The following is a 13,867-nucleotide window of genomic DNA, read 5'->3' on the forward strand; positions in this document are numbered from 1 at the left end:
TCCTTATCAGAAGAAAGCTTTTTACTGTTTAATTTGTAAATTAAAGCTTGCAACTCTCTGGAACTGTTGGTAAACACGATTTACAAAGCAGTGGTGATATGATTTTGTCAGTCATCATTGCTTATAAGATGGCTGGCTGTTTCTCCTAATGTTACTTTCTTGATGACCCTCAGGGCAAGCCCCAGGTTGTGCATGTAACGGAATTTTAGCCTGAAGGAGACAGAGAAGCATTAGTTGCTAAATTTAAATCTCTGACTGCCATAAAATAGAATAACTAGAGGTATAGCCAACATAACTATATACATCACTGCTTGTTGCATATGGGAATCAGAGATTAGTATAGTGGTGTTCAGTAGTGAAGTTTTCAGGGAAGAGCTACATCCATAGTCAAATGTGGTTGTTCCTGAAATGTGAGGTAGATACAGAGAAGATAAGGCAACACGGGAAATCTATAGCAAATAATTTCATCTTAATTTATGAAACTGAAAATGAGGTGGTGCCTATTGTGTGGTTCCAGTGCATTGTAACAGAGCGCACATTTCGGTGAAAGTGAGTGTGTATATTGCTTTGTTTAAAGGTAGCTTATTCCAATTGCTGTGAAGTTTCCCTACTTGCACTTATGTGAAACCCACTTTCTGTCTAGAAAATACTAGATAGCATATGATATAAATTGGAGGAAAATTGAGCAAGAGATTCCCAAGATGCAGTCCTTCCCAAAATCCTGCATTTTACAGAAGTTAACTAAAGGTTTCTTCTGATCCACCCAAAAACATATTACTCACCAGGATTTTTGTCTACTAATCCTGGTGTGCTGCCTTTTCTCATAGAAGAGCTTGTAAGGAAAAAAAATTGATTCAACATTAAATTACAAGCATCAACAAGTGAATCTGAAGAGATTGAAAGCTGCACGTGCAGCAAGAGTGGAAGTGTTTGGAAACAAGAGAGTATCCAAGCTTGCCTGTTCTCTAATTGGGTATTGATGCATGGGTCTCTTAAATGTAAGTTGCACTAAAGCACGTACTGACTGCGAGCTGTGCCTTAGAAATTTGAGAGTGCAATGCCAAGCACCGTGCAGCTGCTTCCTTCTGTCAGTCAGAGCTTCCACTTCTCAGTAAGTTTACTTGAATACAACCGCTACTTTAAAAGGGTCTCTGGCTGCTTTATGAAAGATGGTAAATTGCATGTGTGAAAGTGGTCCTTGTTAATGTGTCCATGTGGTCCAAGGTCAAGGGGACTAGGCTGCTTTCTGGCACAGCCATGTATGAGCTGTGATTTGGGAGTCCAGCCTTGCCAGGAGTGGCTCTGGAGCCCCATTTCACATACCTTTCCACCGGAGGTGAGGTGTGGACTTTCATTGCCCTGTCCATTGAGAATGGGACTACCTGATGCGTGCACAAAAATAACTGGCATTGATCCAGGGAAGAAAGGATGACAACTTCCCCTGGGACTTAAGACTCTGACTCTTTCTATGCTGCTGTTTCAGGTTGTACTGATGATCACATGGTGGTATAGAAGTGATCTCCTAAATCATCAAGCTCATTCACTTGACGTGACACAACCTGTGTTTTATAACTGCTTCTGTAATTTTTTTCCTCATTTGAGAAGATACCACTGACATAAATGAGGCATCTCTCTTTTCTCTGTGCTTCCTGGCTTTCTTCACGCTTGTGTCTCTATACAGTGGTACTGCATTGGAGGAGAGGTTAAAATCCCTCTTTAATCAAACTTCTTGTCACCTGTTGATGCACTTACTCCTCACTGCAATTGCAGTTCCATTATTAAGCTCATGGTGTGGAAAAGGATAAAAGTGATTCCACTGTTTCTAAAGGGAAATAAGTATCACCTGTTTCTAAAGGGAGCATCAATGAGTACTGAAGGGATTTAATGGGGAGCACTGGGTCAGCAAGGAAAATCTTAACTAAAGAAGGAAGAATGGAATCCAAGGGAAACACCTCACAGACACCAGCTAATTACCATAGAGTTCCCATTATTTATTGCAGTAATCCTGACAGAACTTACATTGTACTTTCATTAAACTTATTTTCCATGTGCTTTTAAGAAATAAGGATTTGACCAAGGTAATGGAGTCTGTCCCAGAGCAGAGAACTGAATATAGTACTGATCCTAATTAAGCATTATTGCATATTTCTCTCTGGGCATCCAAAACCACAGAATTTTGTGGTGGACTTTAAATAGAGACCTGCTTAAAAATAACAAGATGCAAAATGCAGCTTGTGAGGAGCAAAAGATAACAAACTGTTTGGTAGGTAATAAAAGGAATATTAATATTAAAGGAAGATAATCTGATGCTAAAAAGGTAGAGACATTTAGTGGTTGTGGGGTGGGGTTTTAGTTTTTGGGTTTGCTTGTTTTTTTCTTCAGTCAGAACACTTGAACAGTATTTGAAAATCATGGCTAATCACCAGCCACAGCAGTGTGAGAATTTGGTCTAGTATAGTGAAAAAGCAGGTCAGTCTGCCAAACCAATCAAATGTTTTAGATTCTCTGAACCTGGATTATACTCACCATAGTCAAACTGGGAAAAGTATCCGAAAATGCAAGTCATTACCAGTTACATTTAAAACAGGAGGGAAAAGGAAGATGCTGAAAACTGAAGGCCAGTCAAAAAGCCAGTCAACCCAAAATTCCTGGTAAAAATATTCAGTCTGTAGATGCATATAAATAAAACATAAAATGTAAATAAATAAAAGAGGAGGGGTAGAAATTGTCAGGACCACAGCTGGATGTGAAACCAAACTCAAAGCTTTTACAGTGGTTCACTATGAGTGGGAGGGTTGGTCAATGGGTAGTAGAGACTGATTTTTAAATAACATAAGGACAAAGTCTAACTCACTTCTTTCATTCATATCAGTTAATGAAAAACAAGATGCTAGATAGATTCCGTGGAACTGATGGTATGTCACATACAAAGAATATTACATGCCAGATGGTGCAGTTCTGTCTGGTTTTAAAAGTTTTTTTAAAAAAATAAAGTAAATACTTCTAGTATACTTCTATACTTCTAGTATTTACTTTGGTTAAGTGGTCATTTTTTTGCCAAAGTGAATTTTCTTGGTAAGCTAATGTCTTCAGTAATGTTCTAGCTCTCAGATATTTCTAGATGCTTAAACTTGGGCAAGGTTGCCAACACTTTGGAGGACAAGGTTAGAATTAAATATTTTTCTTGAAGAATGGGAGAAATGGTTAAACCTGTCATAATGCCAAAACACAGCCTTGTGTTACAGGTTTGGGGATTCTTTTTTCCTGCTATTTTTAACTTCTGTCATGCACCAGAGGCTTACCACAGATATACTGGCAATGAATGATGGGCTATGCCAGTACGTTTTAGTGGTGCTGAGATTGTTTGCCTGTGTCCTGGTAACATGCCTAGGGCTAAACTGATCACAACATGTACTTTCTCCTGTGATAGACTGCCAGAGACTACTGAGATTTAAATACATTCCTCTGCTATGAAGAACATGGCTTGCTTCCAAGAATTGCTTGGCAATTTTATCGAGAAAATCTGTCGCTGGGGGTTTTAGAGCACAGCCGCGGCCCTCCATGGCCTCGGATCCTCCTTTGGCTGTCCTGGTGGTTTTCTGTGGTAGGGCTGTAACCTACTGCAGGATGCTAAAAAGTAGCACTGCTTAATTTCCAGAAGGAGGTATAGACAAAAGGGGGATAGCCCAGAGGAAAGCCACAGAAACAATCAAACTCTGAAAAGCATGACCTGATGAAGAAAGATTAAAATTGAAAGAAATTTGTGCATTTTATCTGTAAGGGAGGGACACCCAGGATGAGTCCTCTTAGCAACAAATTTGCACATTGGAGGAAGGTAAAAAACAGTAGGACATATACCTTAAAGATGGGAAAAGTAATAAAACTTGGGAAACTTCCTTTCTGTTTGTTTGCTGTTTCTGTCTAACCTGTATTACACTTGCTGTGATTTGAGCTTAGTTACAGTAGGTAAAACTGTGGAGCTGTTTAATAGGCAGGTTGCAGTTTCTCCGTTACCAGTGGTTTTAAAGTAAAGATTAAGCTGGGGAGATATTAGGTAAAGCTGATTCTATTGGGGGATCTTTCCCTCCTCTTTTCCATGATGCAACCTCCATCTGATACAATGACTTGGAAATAAGTCTTCTGTCTCTATGGGGGACACTTCACAGTCTTGTCTGCTGTGTGTGAAAAAGACACGTATATCAACCTACACAAGAGCTTTCTTCTGAAGCTGCCTAAAGATTACTGGATTGGAATCTGCTGCTGAGGTGGACAGAAAATTTTAAGACTGTTGTTGAAACTCAGCACTGTATATGGATTGTGGCAGCTGGATATAAAAGTGGTTTCTAATGTGGTGATACAGACTTTCTCTGCTAGAAACCTTGATATAAAAATCTGATTATTTCAATTTTGTTTTAAAGCTGAATTGCTTAATTTGATTTTCCTCAGCATCCCAAGTATCTTTTAATATCTTTTACAGGCAGCAGGTGCCACAAAATAATGTTTCTTTCCTTTAAGCTGTGCAAGTATGTATAAATAATTGTATAAACGCATGCATAAATAATTGCATGGATTTATAAATAATAGTTACAGGTTTGTTTTAATTTTGATCTCTCGGTTTCTGGATGACCTTTTTAGAAGATATACGACCAAAGGACTTTCAGAATGGTCCTGCAGTTGTGTTAATAGGGAATACACTTCACTAAGCAATACAAACTGAAGAGTAAGAACCCAAATAATTTTTCTTCTACTTAGCTTATTTTTATGTATTTGCAAGGAAACAAAAGCATACAGTGTGTTGTCCTTTAACATTGTTAGGGGCTAATTCCAGTGAAATGTATCCTTCTCTTTTTTTTTAAACTCCCTATCAGCGCAGCTTTTGAAAAACGGAAAGCTTTTCTGTATTTTGTTTATACAGACACAGGATTCAAGTTTATCAGTTTCCTTCCCTTTCTTTTAATTGAAAGTTCACAGCATTTGCCCCAGTTCCTTCCAAGAGTCTGGTACAAATCTTCTGTATGCTGAAGGAACGTCCGAAGTGCTGGAATCACGAACCTTTTAATCCTTTGAACAACAGAAAATTGTTTTGAATCTTGCTTCCGCTTCAGGAGGGCTGGAATTTCTGATACTGCAAAGGAAAATGCCCAAACTTGCCTGCAGACAGCTGATGCCTGAAGCATCTTATGCGCTCGGCATAACCGTGTGCAGAATTGCCACTCGCAAGGAATGGATTGCCAAACTTGCATGTGTTTCTGAGCTGTTCCATGACTCTAATCAAAGAAAACCACAAGTATTGGCAAACTGCAGAAATCTCAAAAAATCTCAAACTCAAGAAGTTTTATTTTGGGCTAGTCCAGTCAATGGAACTGTACTTAATTAGTTTTAAAAGTATAAGGTAAAATACCTTAGAAAACAGATTTGATAGAACAGATTGTGTCTGTCTGCAGTTCAGATTGGAGATAAAGGTCTTAAGAAATAAGCACAGGTTTTGTCTGTGTAGTGTGAGGCTGTGTGGTTTGCTGCAATGCTGACTTTTGGGGCTCTCGCTCCCAGAACAAAAAGGCTGTGGCTGTGAGATCTGTAGAGCTAAATTTGTGCAAGAACTATTTCTCATTTAACTCTGTGGCAGGAACTTTAATGCCAAATCAAGTCCAGTCTCTTAGTCATGCTTAACTTTATATAGGAACAGAGATGTGATATCATCTGTCCTTCCACAGCCAGTATAAACTCCGTATTGTTCTGGGTACCGTCCATTCTGTCCTGGCTCCTTTCACAGATGGGCAGTTGTACGTCTGTGCTTGGTCTGGATCAATCTTGTATTACTGGGTTATCTGATAGCTGGCAGACACTGAATTCATGTTCACGAATCCATGGCCTGGGTGTCTGTCTCATGCCCACTGTTTCGTTGTGGTAGTCTGCATCAGAAAAGGGATTTGGGGTTTTGGATACGTTTAAGCGCTTTGTGCCATGAAGTTCAGTCAATTTAAGTTGCTTTGTCACACAGAAAAGATTTGGTACATGAAGAATTCTACCTGTAGTATTCTCTTTACTGGCAGAAGAATGAATTCATGGTTACTGGAGTTTAGGAAAAGATGCATTTATTTAATGTTAGCTTTATGTTCTTTCACTCTTTTGTGGCTGCCATACATAGATCAATAAGGCAATGAGATTAGCACTTTTTAAAAAAAAAAAAAAAAGATAACTGAGAGAATCTTCCAGCGTATTGTGATGGAAGAAATGCATCGTTACAATTCCACAGCATAGTGCTCACTCTTTCATTAGGCTTCCACTTTATGAGTATCTAAAGCTAGAGTTCTTCGTTTAGTGCTTGTTTTGGCTTGACTGAGTCTTAAGACTGCAGTCTTACATACGGTTCTAACAAAAGTAATCCTTGTCTCATAGGTGGATGTATAGGCTTAGGTCAATAGTTTAGTATGAATGTATACACTACCATAAATCTGGACAGTAAAAATACACGTATAGTGAAATTCTATGGTGGTTTTCATTCTAGGAATAAAACCTACAGTTTCCTTTCAGGATTTACAGTTCCTTGCTTGGTCTTGTTTGGACACTTTAAAAATGAATGCTAGTTCATGGAAGATGATGTTTCTACTTCTAACTAGGCAGGAATTCAGATCTACTGTTGGGGGGGGGGGGCGGAAATCAGTAAAAATCTGGAAAGCTGCAATCAAAACAGTAAAGTCAGAAGCAAATGGATTAAAGGCCTTTTGAGTTGTGTTGGCACTTTTTCCTTTTTGAGAAGGTTTTTAGACTAACAGCTTGAGCTACATAAACGAGAAATATTTCTCAAGTGTTTGTTTATGTGAATTGCTTTCTAATGAGGTCATAGCTGTTTTCCCGGACACAGTGGTATTTCCTCTTCTTACTCTTTTTTTTTTTTTTTTTTTTTAATGCTGCTTTCTACATTATGCCTTGAAGACAGAACAGGAATATAAAAATCAAACATTGCTCAGGATACTTCCAAGTTTCAGCTCTAATGTTTTACAATCATATTAAATGACTCAAGGCTGGAGCTCAATATAAGCGTATGTGGCAAGAAATACTAGAGTCCCTGAAATGCTTTAAAGAAAACCCGTATCATTGTCAAGAGTAACTTGGGTGAAAAGTTTTTAGCCCCCAAAAGCAAGAGGATTGGGGTGGGTGGAAAGGAATCTGCAAATCCTGAATTGTCATTTAAATATTTTTACTCTCCCATGTGAGAGAGAGCACTAACCAAAAAAGAAAAATCACCTGACCACAAAGTGGGCACAATTTTCAGCCCTGTGTGGCTAGGCATTACACATGTAAGTAAATAAATAGTCTTTTCCAAGTATTCTCCAGAAGTCAGCAACATAGGCAATTGCCCTTTCTTTCCTTTGCTATGTTTAGTTCAGATGTAAGGAAATGTGATGGTTTTGTCTACAGTTTTGTAATGTTTTTAATTTTTATTTTGTGGCTGAAATAAATACCTTCCTGTTTGCAGAACCTTTGGCTTTTGAGACTGCTAGATTTGTAGCTTCTGAAAAAATACATCTGTTTGCTAGAAACTGTTTTACTTCAGGTAGCTGTTTTCAGGTGTCGTGGGCTAGTGTCACAGAAGGCCAAAAAGCTTATTCTGAAGTGCGGAAGAGGGAGGAGGCTTAAGTCATTGAATAGTGTAATGATGAAACTGTGAAGTCATGATTTCCTAATGACTAATGTGGTGTATTATAGTTGAACATAAATTTGGAGTATTTCTTCTACAGTGTCTTGAGTCGCAATGATTTGTCCCTGGGCTGTGGAGCTGCATAGTGTTGTGTGTGTGTCAGGCTGGTTGAACAGAATATGCTCTGCTGGCAATAGGTGGTGGAGGCAGAGGAAAGTTTGTATGTGTGGGGTAACTGCAAGGTCAAAAGCCCTAAGGAGACCTTATGATGTATTTGTGATGTGTGGATCTGCTTCATAATCTGGAACCAAATCTCTTCAGTATTAAAAAAAATAATAATAATTTTTAAAAGGTGGTTAAATCTGCTAACTGTTTCATTGTTTTAGTTAGCATCTTTTTTTTTTAAATGCTAACGAAGTAAGTAGGGAATGTCCTTCCCAAAATACTTAGGAATTTTCAGAGGCTTTTAGTTTCCCACGAAGTTTGGATTTAATTATATGTTGGGGCTCTGCTGTAGATGGAGGCATACAAGAAATAGTCTTGTTGTGTTTTTGAAACACTAAAGTGATCACATAAATATTTAATACAATTTAGGTTATTTTCTGTGGTGACTATGGATGTGAGCTGACTAGTACAGCTCCAGGTTGCTTTAACTGAGAATTATTCAGTTCTGCACAACAGATCATGCAGTCACGAAATACGTGTGTTGGGTTCTTTTTAAACATATCCCTATGGATGGGACAGCTTTAGTGCAATTTATCCACTTGTGGACCGAGTCCTGCAGAAAGGAAGATTACATTTAAGAAACATCAGAAACTCTCTTAAAACAGAAAAATCTATTGGTTCATGTGCTGAAATTTGAAGTAGCTTCTGGCTCATCCAGAATGAGAAATATTTAACACCTGTGAAGAAATACCAGTGCCTTAACCTTCCTTCAGTATTTTAATTTTTAACACGGAGACTTTTAATTGTAAATAATTGCTTTGAAAGTAAGTTTGAATAGCATTTTATTTTCTTCCATTGTTGAAACAGACAATAAAATATACCATATTCTTAAAAAAAATTGTATTTGAATGTAAAAAATGAAAGAAAAATCAGCTGTCTTTTTATATCTGTTTTTGTCAGTAGCAACATGAATTTAACTAATTCCCATTTATAAATATCTGTAAAATACATTATTATTTTTTTTTTTCCCTTCTTCTTTCAGAAGTGAAGCCAACTTGCATATTTAACAGCATGGAATATTACGATGGAGACATGTTTCGAATGGATGCTTGTCGTTTCTGTCGATGCCAAGGTGGAGTGTCTATTTGTTTCTCTGCCCAGTGTGGTGAGCTACACTGTGACAGGTACTATGTGCCAGAAGGAGAGTGCTGCCCAGTGTGTGAAGGTACAATATTTTTTAATCCTGTTTGCTTATTAATTCTGCTGGGTTTTTTTTGTTTGCTCATTTGCATTGAAAAAGCAAATAAGTGCTTTATTTTGTTCTTCTAAAGTTTGCAGATTCCTCCTTAATTCAGTTTATTTCTACATTTTTGCTGTGTCTGAGTGTGCTGTCTTGTTTTTTGCAGTGCTTCTCTGATGTTGACACTCTGCCCTTTTTATATAGAGCTGTTTGGGTTTCCTTTCCCTTCTGCAACAGAACTTCCTCGGACATGGTCAAATGTGCAGTACTTTTTGGGGGGCCTCCTTCCCAAAAGATATAAGAAACTGTTCCTAATCTCTGCACCAGGTATTTAGACAGGCTTCTCCAAGCAGTGGTGGCCCTAAGACACATTTCCATTGCTTTGCAGCCTGCTTTTTCCAGTCTTGTTCTGTTCAGCTAGAGCAATGCATACATCTCTTCTCTGCAATTATGGTAAAGAAATGGGGTAGTAATCTGTCTTCAATGTTTTTCTCTTCCTCCTTTGCCCTGTTTAACAGCCTTCTCCTCTGGTTGCTGGGCCTGCAGTACTCCTAAAAAGGATTCTGTGGGAAATTTCATCTTGATCCTCTTGCTTACACTAGAAAATATTTAACGCATCTTCTGCCAGAATACAACCAGGATTCCAGCAGAGGGAGACGGGGCTGGCGCTCTGCACTTGGGTCTTGCCCTAGTGGGAGTCAGGTTATGGCCAGGACATAGACAAAGGCCTGTGAAGCGTTCCTGGTCTCTGTGTTTAAATGTGAATTTAAGAATGACTTCCCAATAAGCAAAATAAGCTGGAAGTCCCAAATCTCGTCCGAAGAGGAGAGGAATCTAATTATTAATGTCACTTTCAGGTACTTTGTAGTGTACTTAATTTCAGTATTCCTGTAGTTCCTTGCAGGAGCAAATAAGCCAAATGGTCCATTATAGTTGTGCTTCATTCCAAACAGGGAATTATGAAAGTGAAGAACCTTGTAAAAATGAGTCTAAAAGAGGCAGCTATAAGATCTGGACCTTCTCAGTCAGCACAGGATCTAGCAAAGGATACTGTTTTGGCAGCTTGTTTTGTTACAAACTATTGAAAACTTCCTCAGAGATTTAAAAAAAAACCCAAAATCTGGATAATTAAATATCAGGGTGGGTAAGGTAGGAAATAGGAAGTAATTCTTTAAAGAGTATTTGTATTTTTAGTTATTTTAGTGTATCAATTCATATCAGATAGGTTGATACATGGTGTTCACATGTAGAGAAGTTAAAATACAAATGCTGTAGGTTTAAGTTTTCTAAAGAGATACCAGTCCATGTTTGCCCTGTGTTTAAGATCTGGTCTAGACGTTCATTATTGACTATAATTGGAGACAGGATGCTAGACTTCTTGGTCTTTCCTGGTACAGTTGTGCCTATGCTTTTAAGAGCCTTCAAGCTGTGGGGGAAAAAAAAATATTCAGTGCTATACCATCATTTAATGACAGATCAAAAAAGTTTAGAGAAGGCATGTCTGATGTGGTGAAACCCTTCCTGAGGAAGTGCAGATCCGTTCCTGAAGACATTGCTGTATGAGCTGCTGACTTTATAGAATATGTGAAATCTGTTGTGGTTTCCTATAATTACTATTTTTTTACATATATGAATATTCTGAGATTTGGCATTATGAAATCATTATGACAATGTATATAGATACATAAACACTATATCTATATATCTTCTATATCTGGGCTCTCTCTATCAGCTCTGTCATACTCAGATGTGGATGCTGATTTTCCACATTGGACTTACAGTTCTACATATGTCCTTCAACCTCTTTGGTGATTTAAATACTCACTATTTTGTGATTTATCAATAAATTGTTCTCCTGTTTCATCATACAGTGTTAAAAGTTGATTTTTTTCCATTTTTGCAACCTTTGAATCAGACCATCAAGAAAACCTGTTAACATTTCATTTGGGGTTTGAGTTGGTGTGTATTACGCCTGCAGTGGCGATTCCTCCTTAAGACAGGTCCTTAGTAGATAGAATAAAATGGATAATGACTTATAATTATTGAGTACAATCTTCTTTTTCAAGTAATGGCTGTGATTTAATTTCTGCTCACCTGACTGAGATGCCAAGTTACAGGGTCTTTTATCAAATCATCCAGCGCTGTTGGACTTGCTTGTTTCTCTTGCGTGCTTTTCTGATAGGGCTTGTAGCACTAAATCAAATCAGCAGGTCGAGGGAGATGATTCTGCTCCTCTACTCCGCTCTGGTGAGACCCCACCTGGAGTACTGTGTCCAGCTCTAGAGTCCTCAGTACAGGAAGGACCTGGACCTGTTGGAGCGGGTCCGGAGGAGGGCCACAAAAATGATCAGAGGGCTGGAACACCTCTCCTATGAAGACAGGCTGAGAGAGTTGGGGTTGTTCACCCTGGAGAAGAGAAGGCTCCATGGAGACCTTACTGCAGCCTTTCAGTACTTAAAAGGGGCTTGCAAGAAAGATGGGGACAAACTTTTTAGCAGGGTCTGTTGCGATAGGACAAGGGGTAATGGTTTTAAACTAAAAGAGGGTAGATTCAGACTAGATATAAGGAAGAAATTTTTTACTTTGAAGGGTGGTGAAACACTGGAACAGGTTGCCCAGAGAAGTGGTAGATGTCCCATCCCTGGAAACGTTCAAGGTCAGGTTGGACAGGGCTCTGAGCAACCTGATCTAGTTGAAGATGTCCCTGCTCACTGCAGGGGGGGTTGGACTAGATGACCTTTAAAGGTCCCCTTCAACCCAAACTATTCTATGATCAAGGAAGTCTTATTTCTCACTTCTGAATGATTGGATAGTAAAATATACCTTGTTTATTTTCCTGGTTCCTTTAAACATTTAAAAAGAAAGCTCTGATACCTTTCTTAATAACTCAGGTTAAGTGACACCTAAATTGACAAGGTAAGTCTTTTAAATGGGCAAAATGTATATGTAACAGCCCGCCCATTCATGCTTTTCTAGTTGGTGAAGAGGTGGTATTTTTTTCTACCTGTTCTCTTTCTATTTGATTATTTTATGACTGATTTTCAAGGTGATTAATTTTTTCCTACTAATGTTTTCTTGATGATAGAAATATAAAGAAATATAATGCTTTCTTCTTTTCTGCAATAATTTTAAAATGGCAAATGGTAAATTTCCTGTGCATTGTGTAGTACAGGCACAAGCCCTTCTTGCCTTAGCTCCAGGAATAATTCTTTCTCAAAGTCCTGTAGGATTCTTCAGCGTCAGGAAATGTAATTTGCTGGGCTCAATTTATAGCTTTAAATACTACTGACCTTTTAAGAGTACCAGGAACTTTTGTGCTTTGACTCACATAAAAGACTATTGCAAATAACACAAGTCTTATTTGGCTTTTCTGTGCTTTCTCTGTATTCCTGTGTCAATCAGAATCCCATACATGAGTTGAATGATAACATTCACTTAATTTGTTTGTGTATGATTTGATTTTGGGCTAGGTCAAAACAGTTAATTACAGATGCAAGGTAATCCTAAAACAAAAAAAGGTGCTAAATTAAGAGATTAGGAAACATCTTATTTTTTAAATGTCTTATTTTCCCAAACACCTGTGTTTTATGTTGGCTTAACCCATTTTGCTAAAATTGGGGCTATCACTAAAATTCAGGATGGGAGTGAACGCCAGATAGAGGTAGAAGTTTCACTCTGAATGTTCAGAGTTTGATAGTATCATAAACTTGATACAATAGCTTATAATAAGACAACAGCTATTAGCACTGCTATGGTTTTTTCTACACTTAACATGGATTGCCTTCCTTCCAGAGGGGACTGATGAAACTTCAGAGTCTCCCTCCCCACCCCCCACCCCCTTTAGATAGGACTTCTCTCCCAAATCCTTCAAACCTAACACTCTCTGAAAATTTACTTGTGGGTAAATGACTTGTGCCTATTTGATGTCTGCTTTCTGATGTCTGCTAAAGACAATGGTTTTAGTTGTATTTATTGTTTTTATATACTGAATTTGCTTTAATACGTAACTTGTATTATTGCTTGCTTTGAAAACTTTACATGATTACTGTCCAGTCTCAGATATTTAGTTTTTGAGTCTAACAGTTATCTTTTTATTAGCCACCATGATAAGTTGCATACATTCACATAATGCATATATTTTTACCATTAATATCAGTGTCGCTTACCGCATTTCTGAAGAATAAAATGTGTTCTTTCTGAAGGGTAAAAGCTGCTTTCATTTCAAGTCCTGAATTAGCATATACAGAGTCGCATGATTTATTTGCATGAAACCTGAGGAGAACTCTTACGTAAAGTATATTCCCCGAAATTCTGTTAGTAAATACCTGAGTTTTAATTTGACTGCTAGCAGGTAAATTGGCCTTGTAGCTTTTAAGGGTAAAAAGATCCAACTGAAATGAAATTGGAAACTGAGCCAGATACTCTGTCCAGGAAAACTAGTATCTCTCCAAAACTGTGATGAGATGTAGCTTAAGGCATACTCCTTGTTCCAGCAGGAAATGTGCCAGAGGTCTCATCTATAAAATAGTGGTGCAATGCTGACAGGAGTCATTCTAGTGGTTCACTGAGGTGTTTTTAGTTCCCTCAGAATTTAAGTTGGTACAAAAAATGGATCAATAGATCTAAGATCCATTTTGTTTTGAAGAACAAAATCAGAAAATCCAAAAATTAAGCCTCTTAAAAAACATAACCCAGGCATTTGTAGATATATTTTCCTTTGTAGATCTGCTTGTTGCATACAAAATTTGAGTTGAAATAGTTAAAAATACCTGAATTTGTGAATGTTCAGTATAAGTTGACTTAACTTTTTCAACAGTAAA

At 37.9% G+C, this 13,867-nt stretch overlaps 1 protein-coding gene across 3 annotated transcripts in view; it reads left to right on the top strand.

Annotated features, from left to right (window-relative positions):
* CRIM1 (cysteine rich transmembrane BMP regulator 1) overlaps window positions 1-13,867 on the top strand; it is a 201,604-nt gene that overhangs the window by 122,093 nt on the left and 65,644 nt on the right. For all 3 annotated transcript variants that reach the window (XM_075496088.1, XM_075496090.1, XM_075496089.1), the window contains one exon: window positions 8,850-9,032. In XM_075496088.1, the coding sequence (XP_075352203.1) occupies window positions 8,850-9,032 (183 nt within the window). The remainder of the gene's footprint in view (window positions 1-8,849; window positions 9,033-13,867) is intronic.

Source organism: Mycteria americana, chromosome 3, assembly GCF_035582795.1.
Source record: "Mycteria americana isolate JAX WOST 10 ecotype Jacksonville Zoo and Gardens chromosome 3, USCA_MyAme_1.0, whole genome shotgun sequence".
Taxonomy (NCBI): Eukaryota; Metazoa; Chordata; class Aves; order Ciconiiformes; family Ciconiidae; genus Mycteria; species Mycteria americana.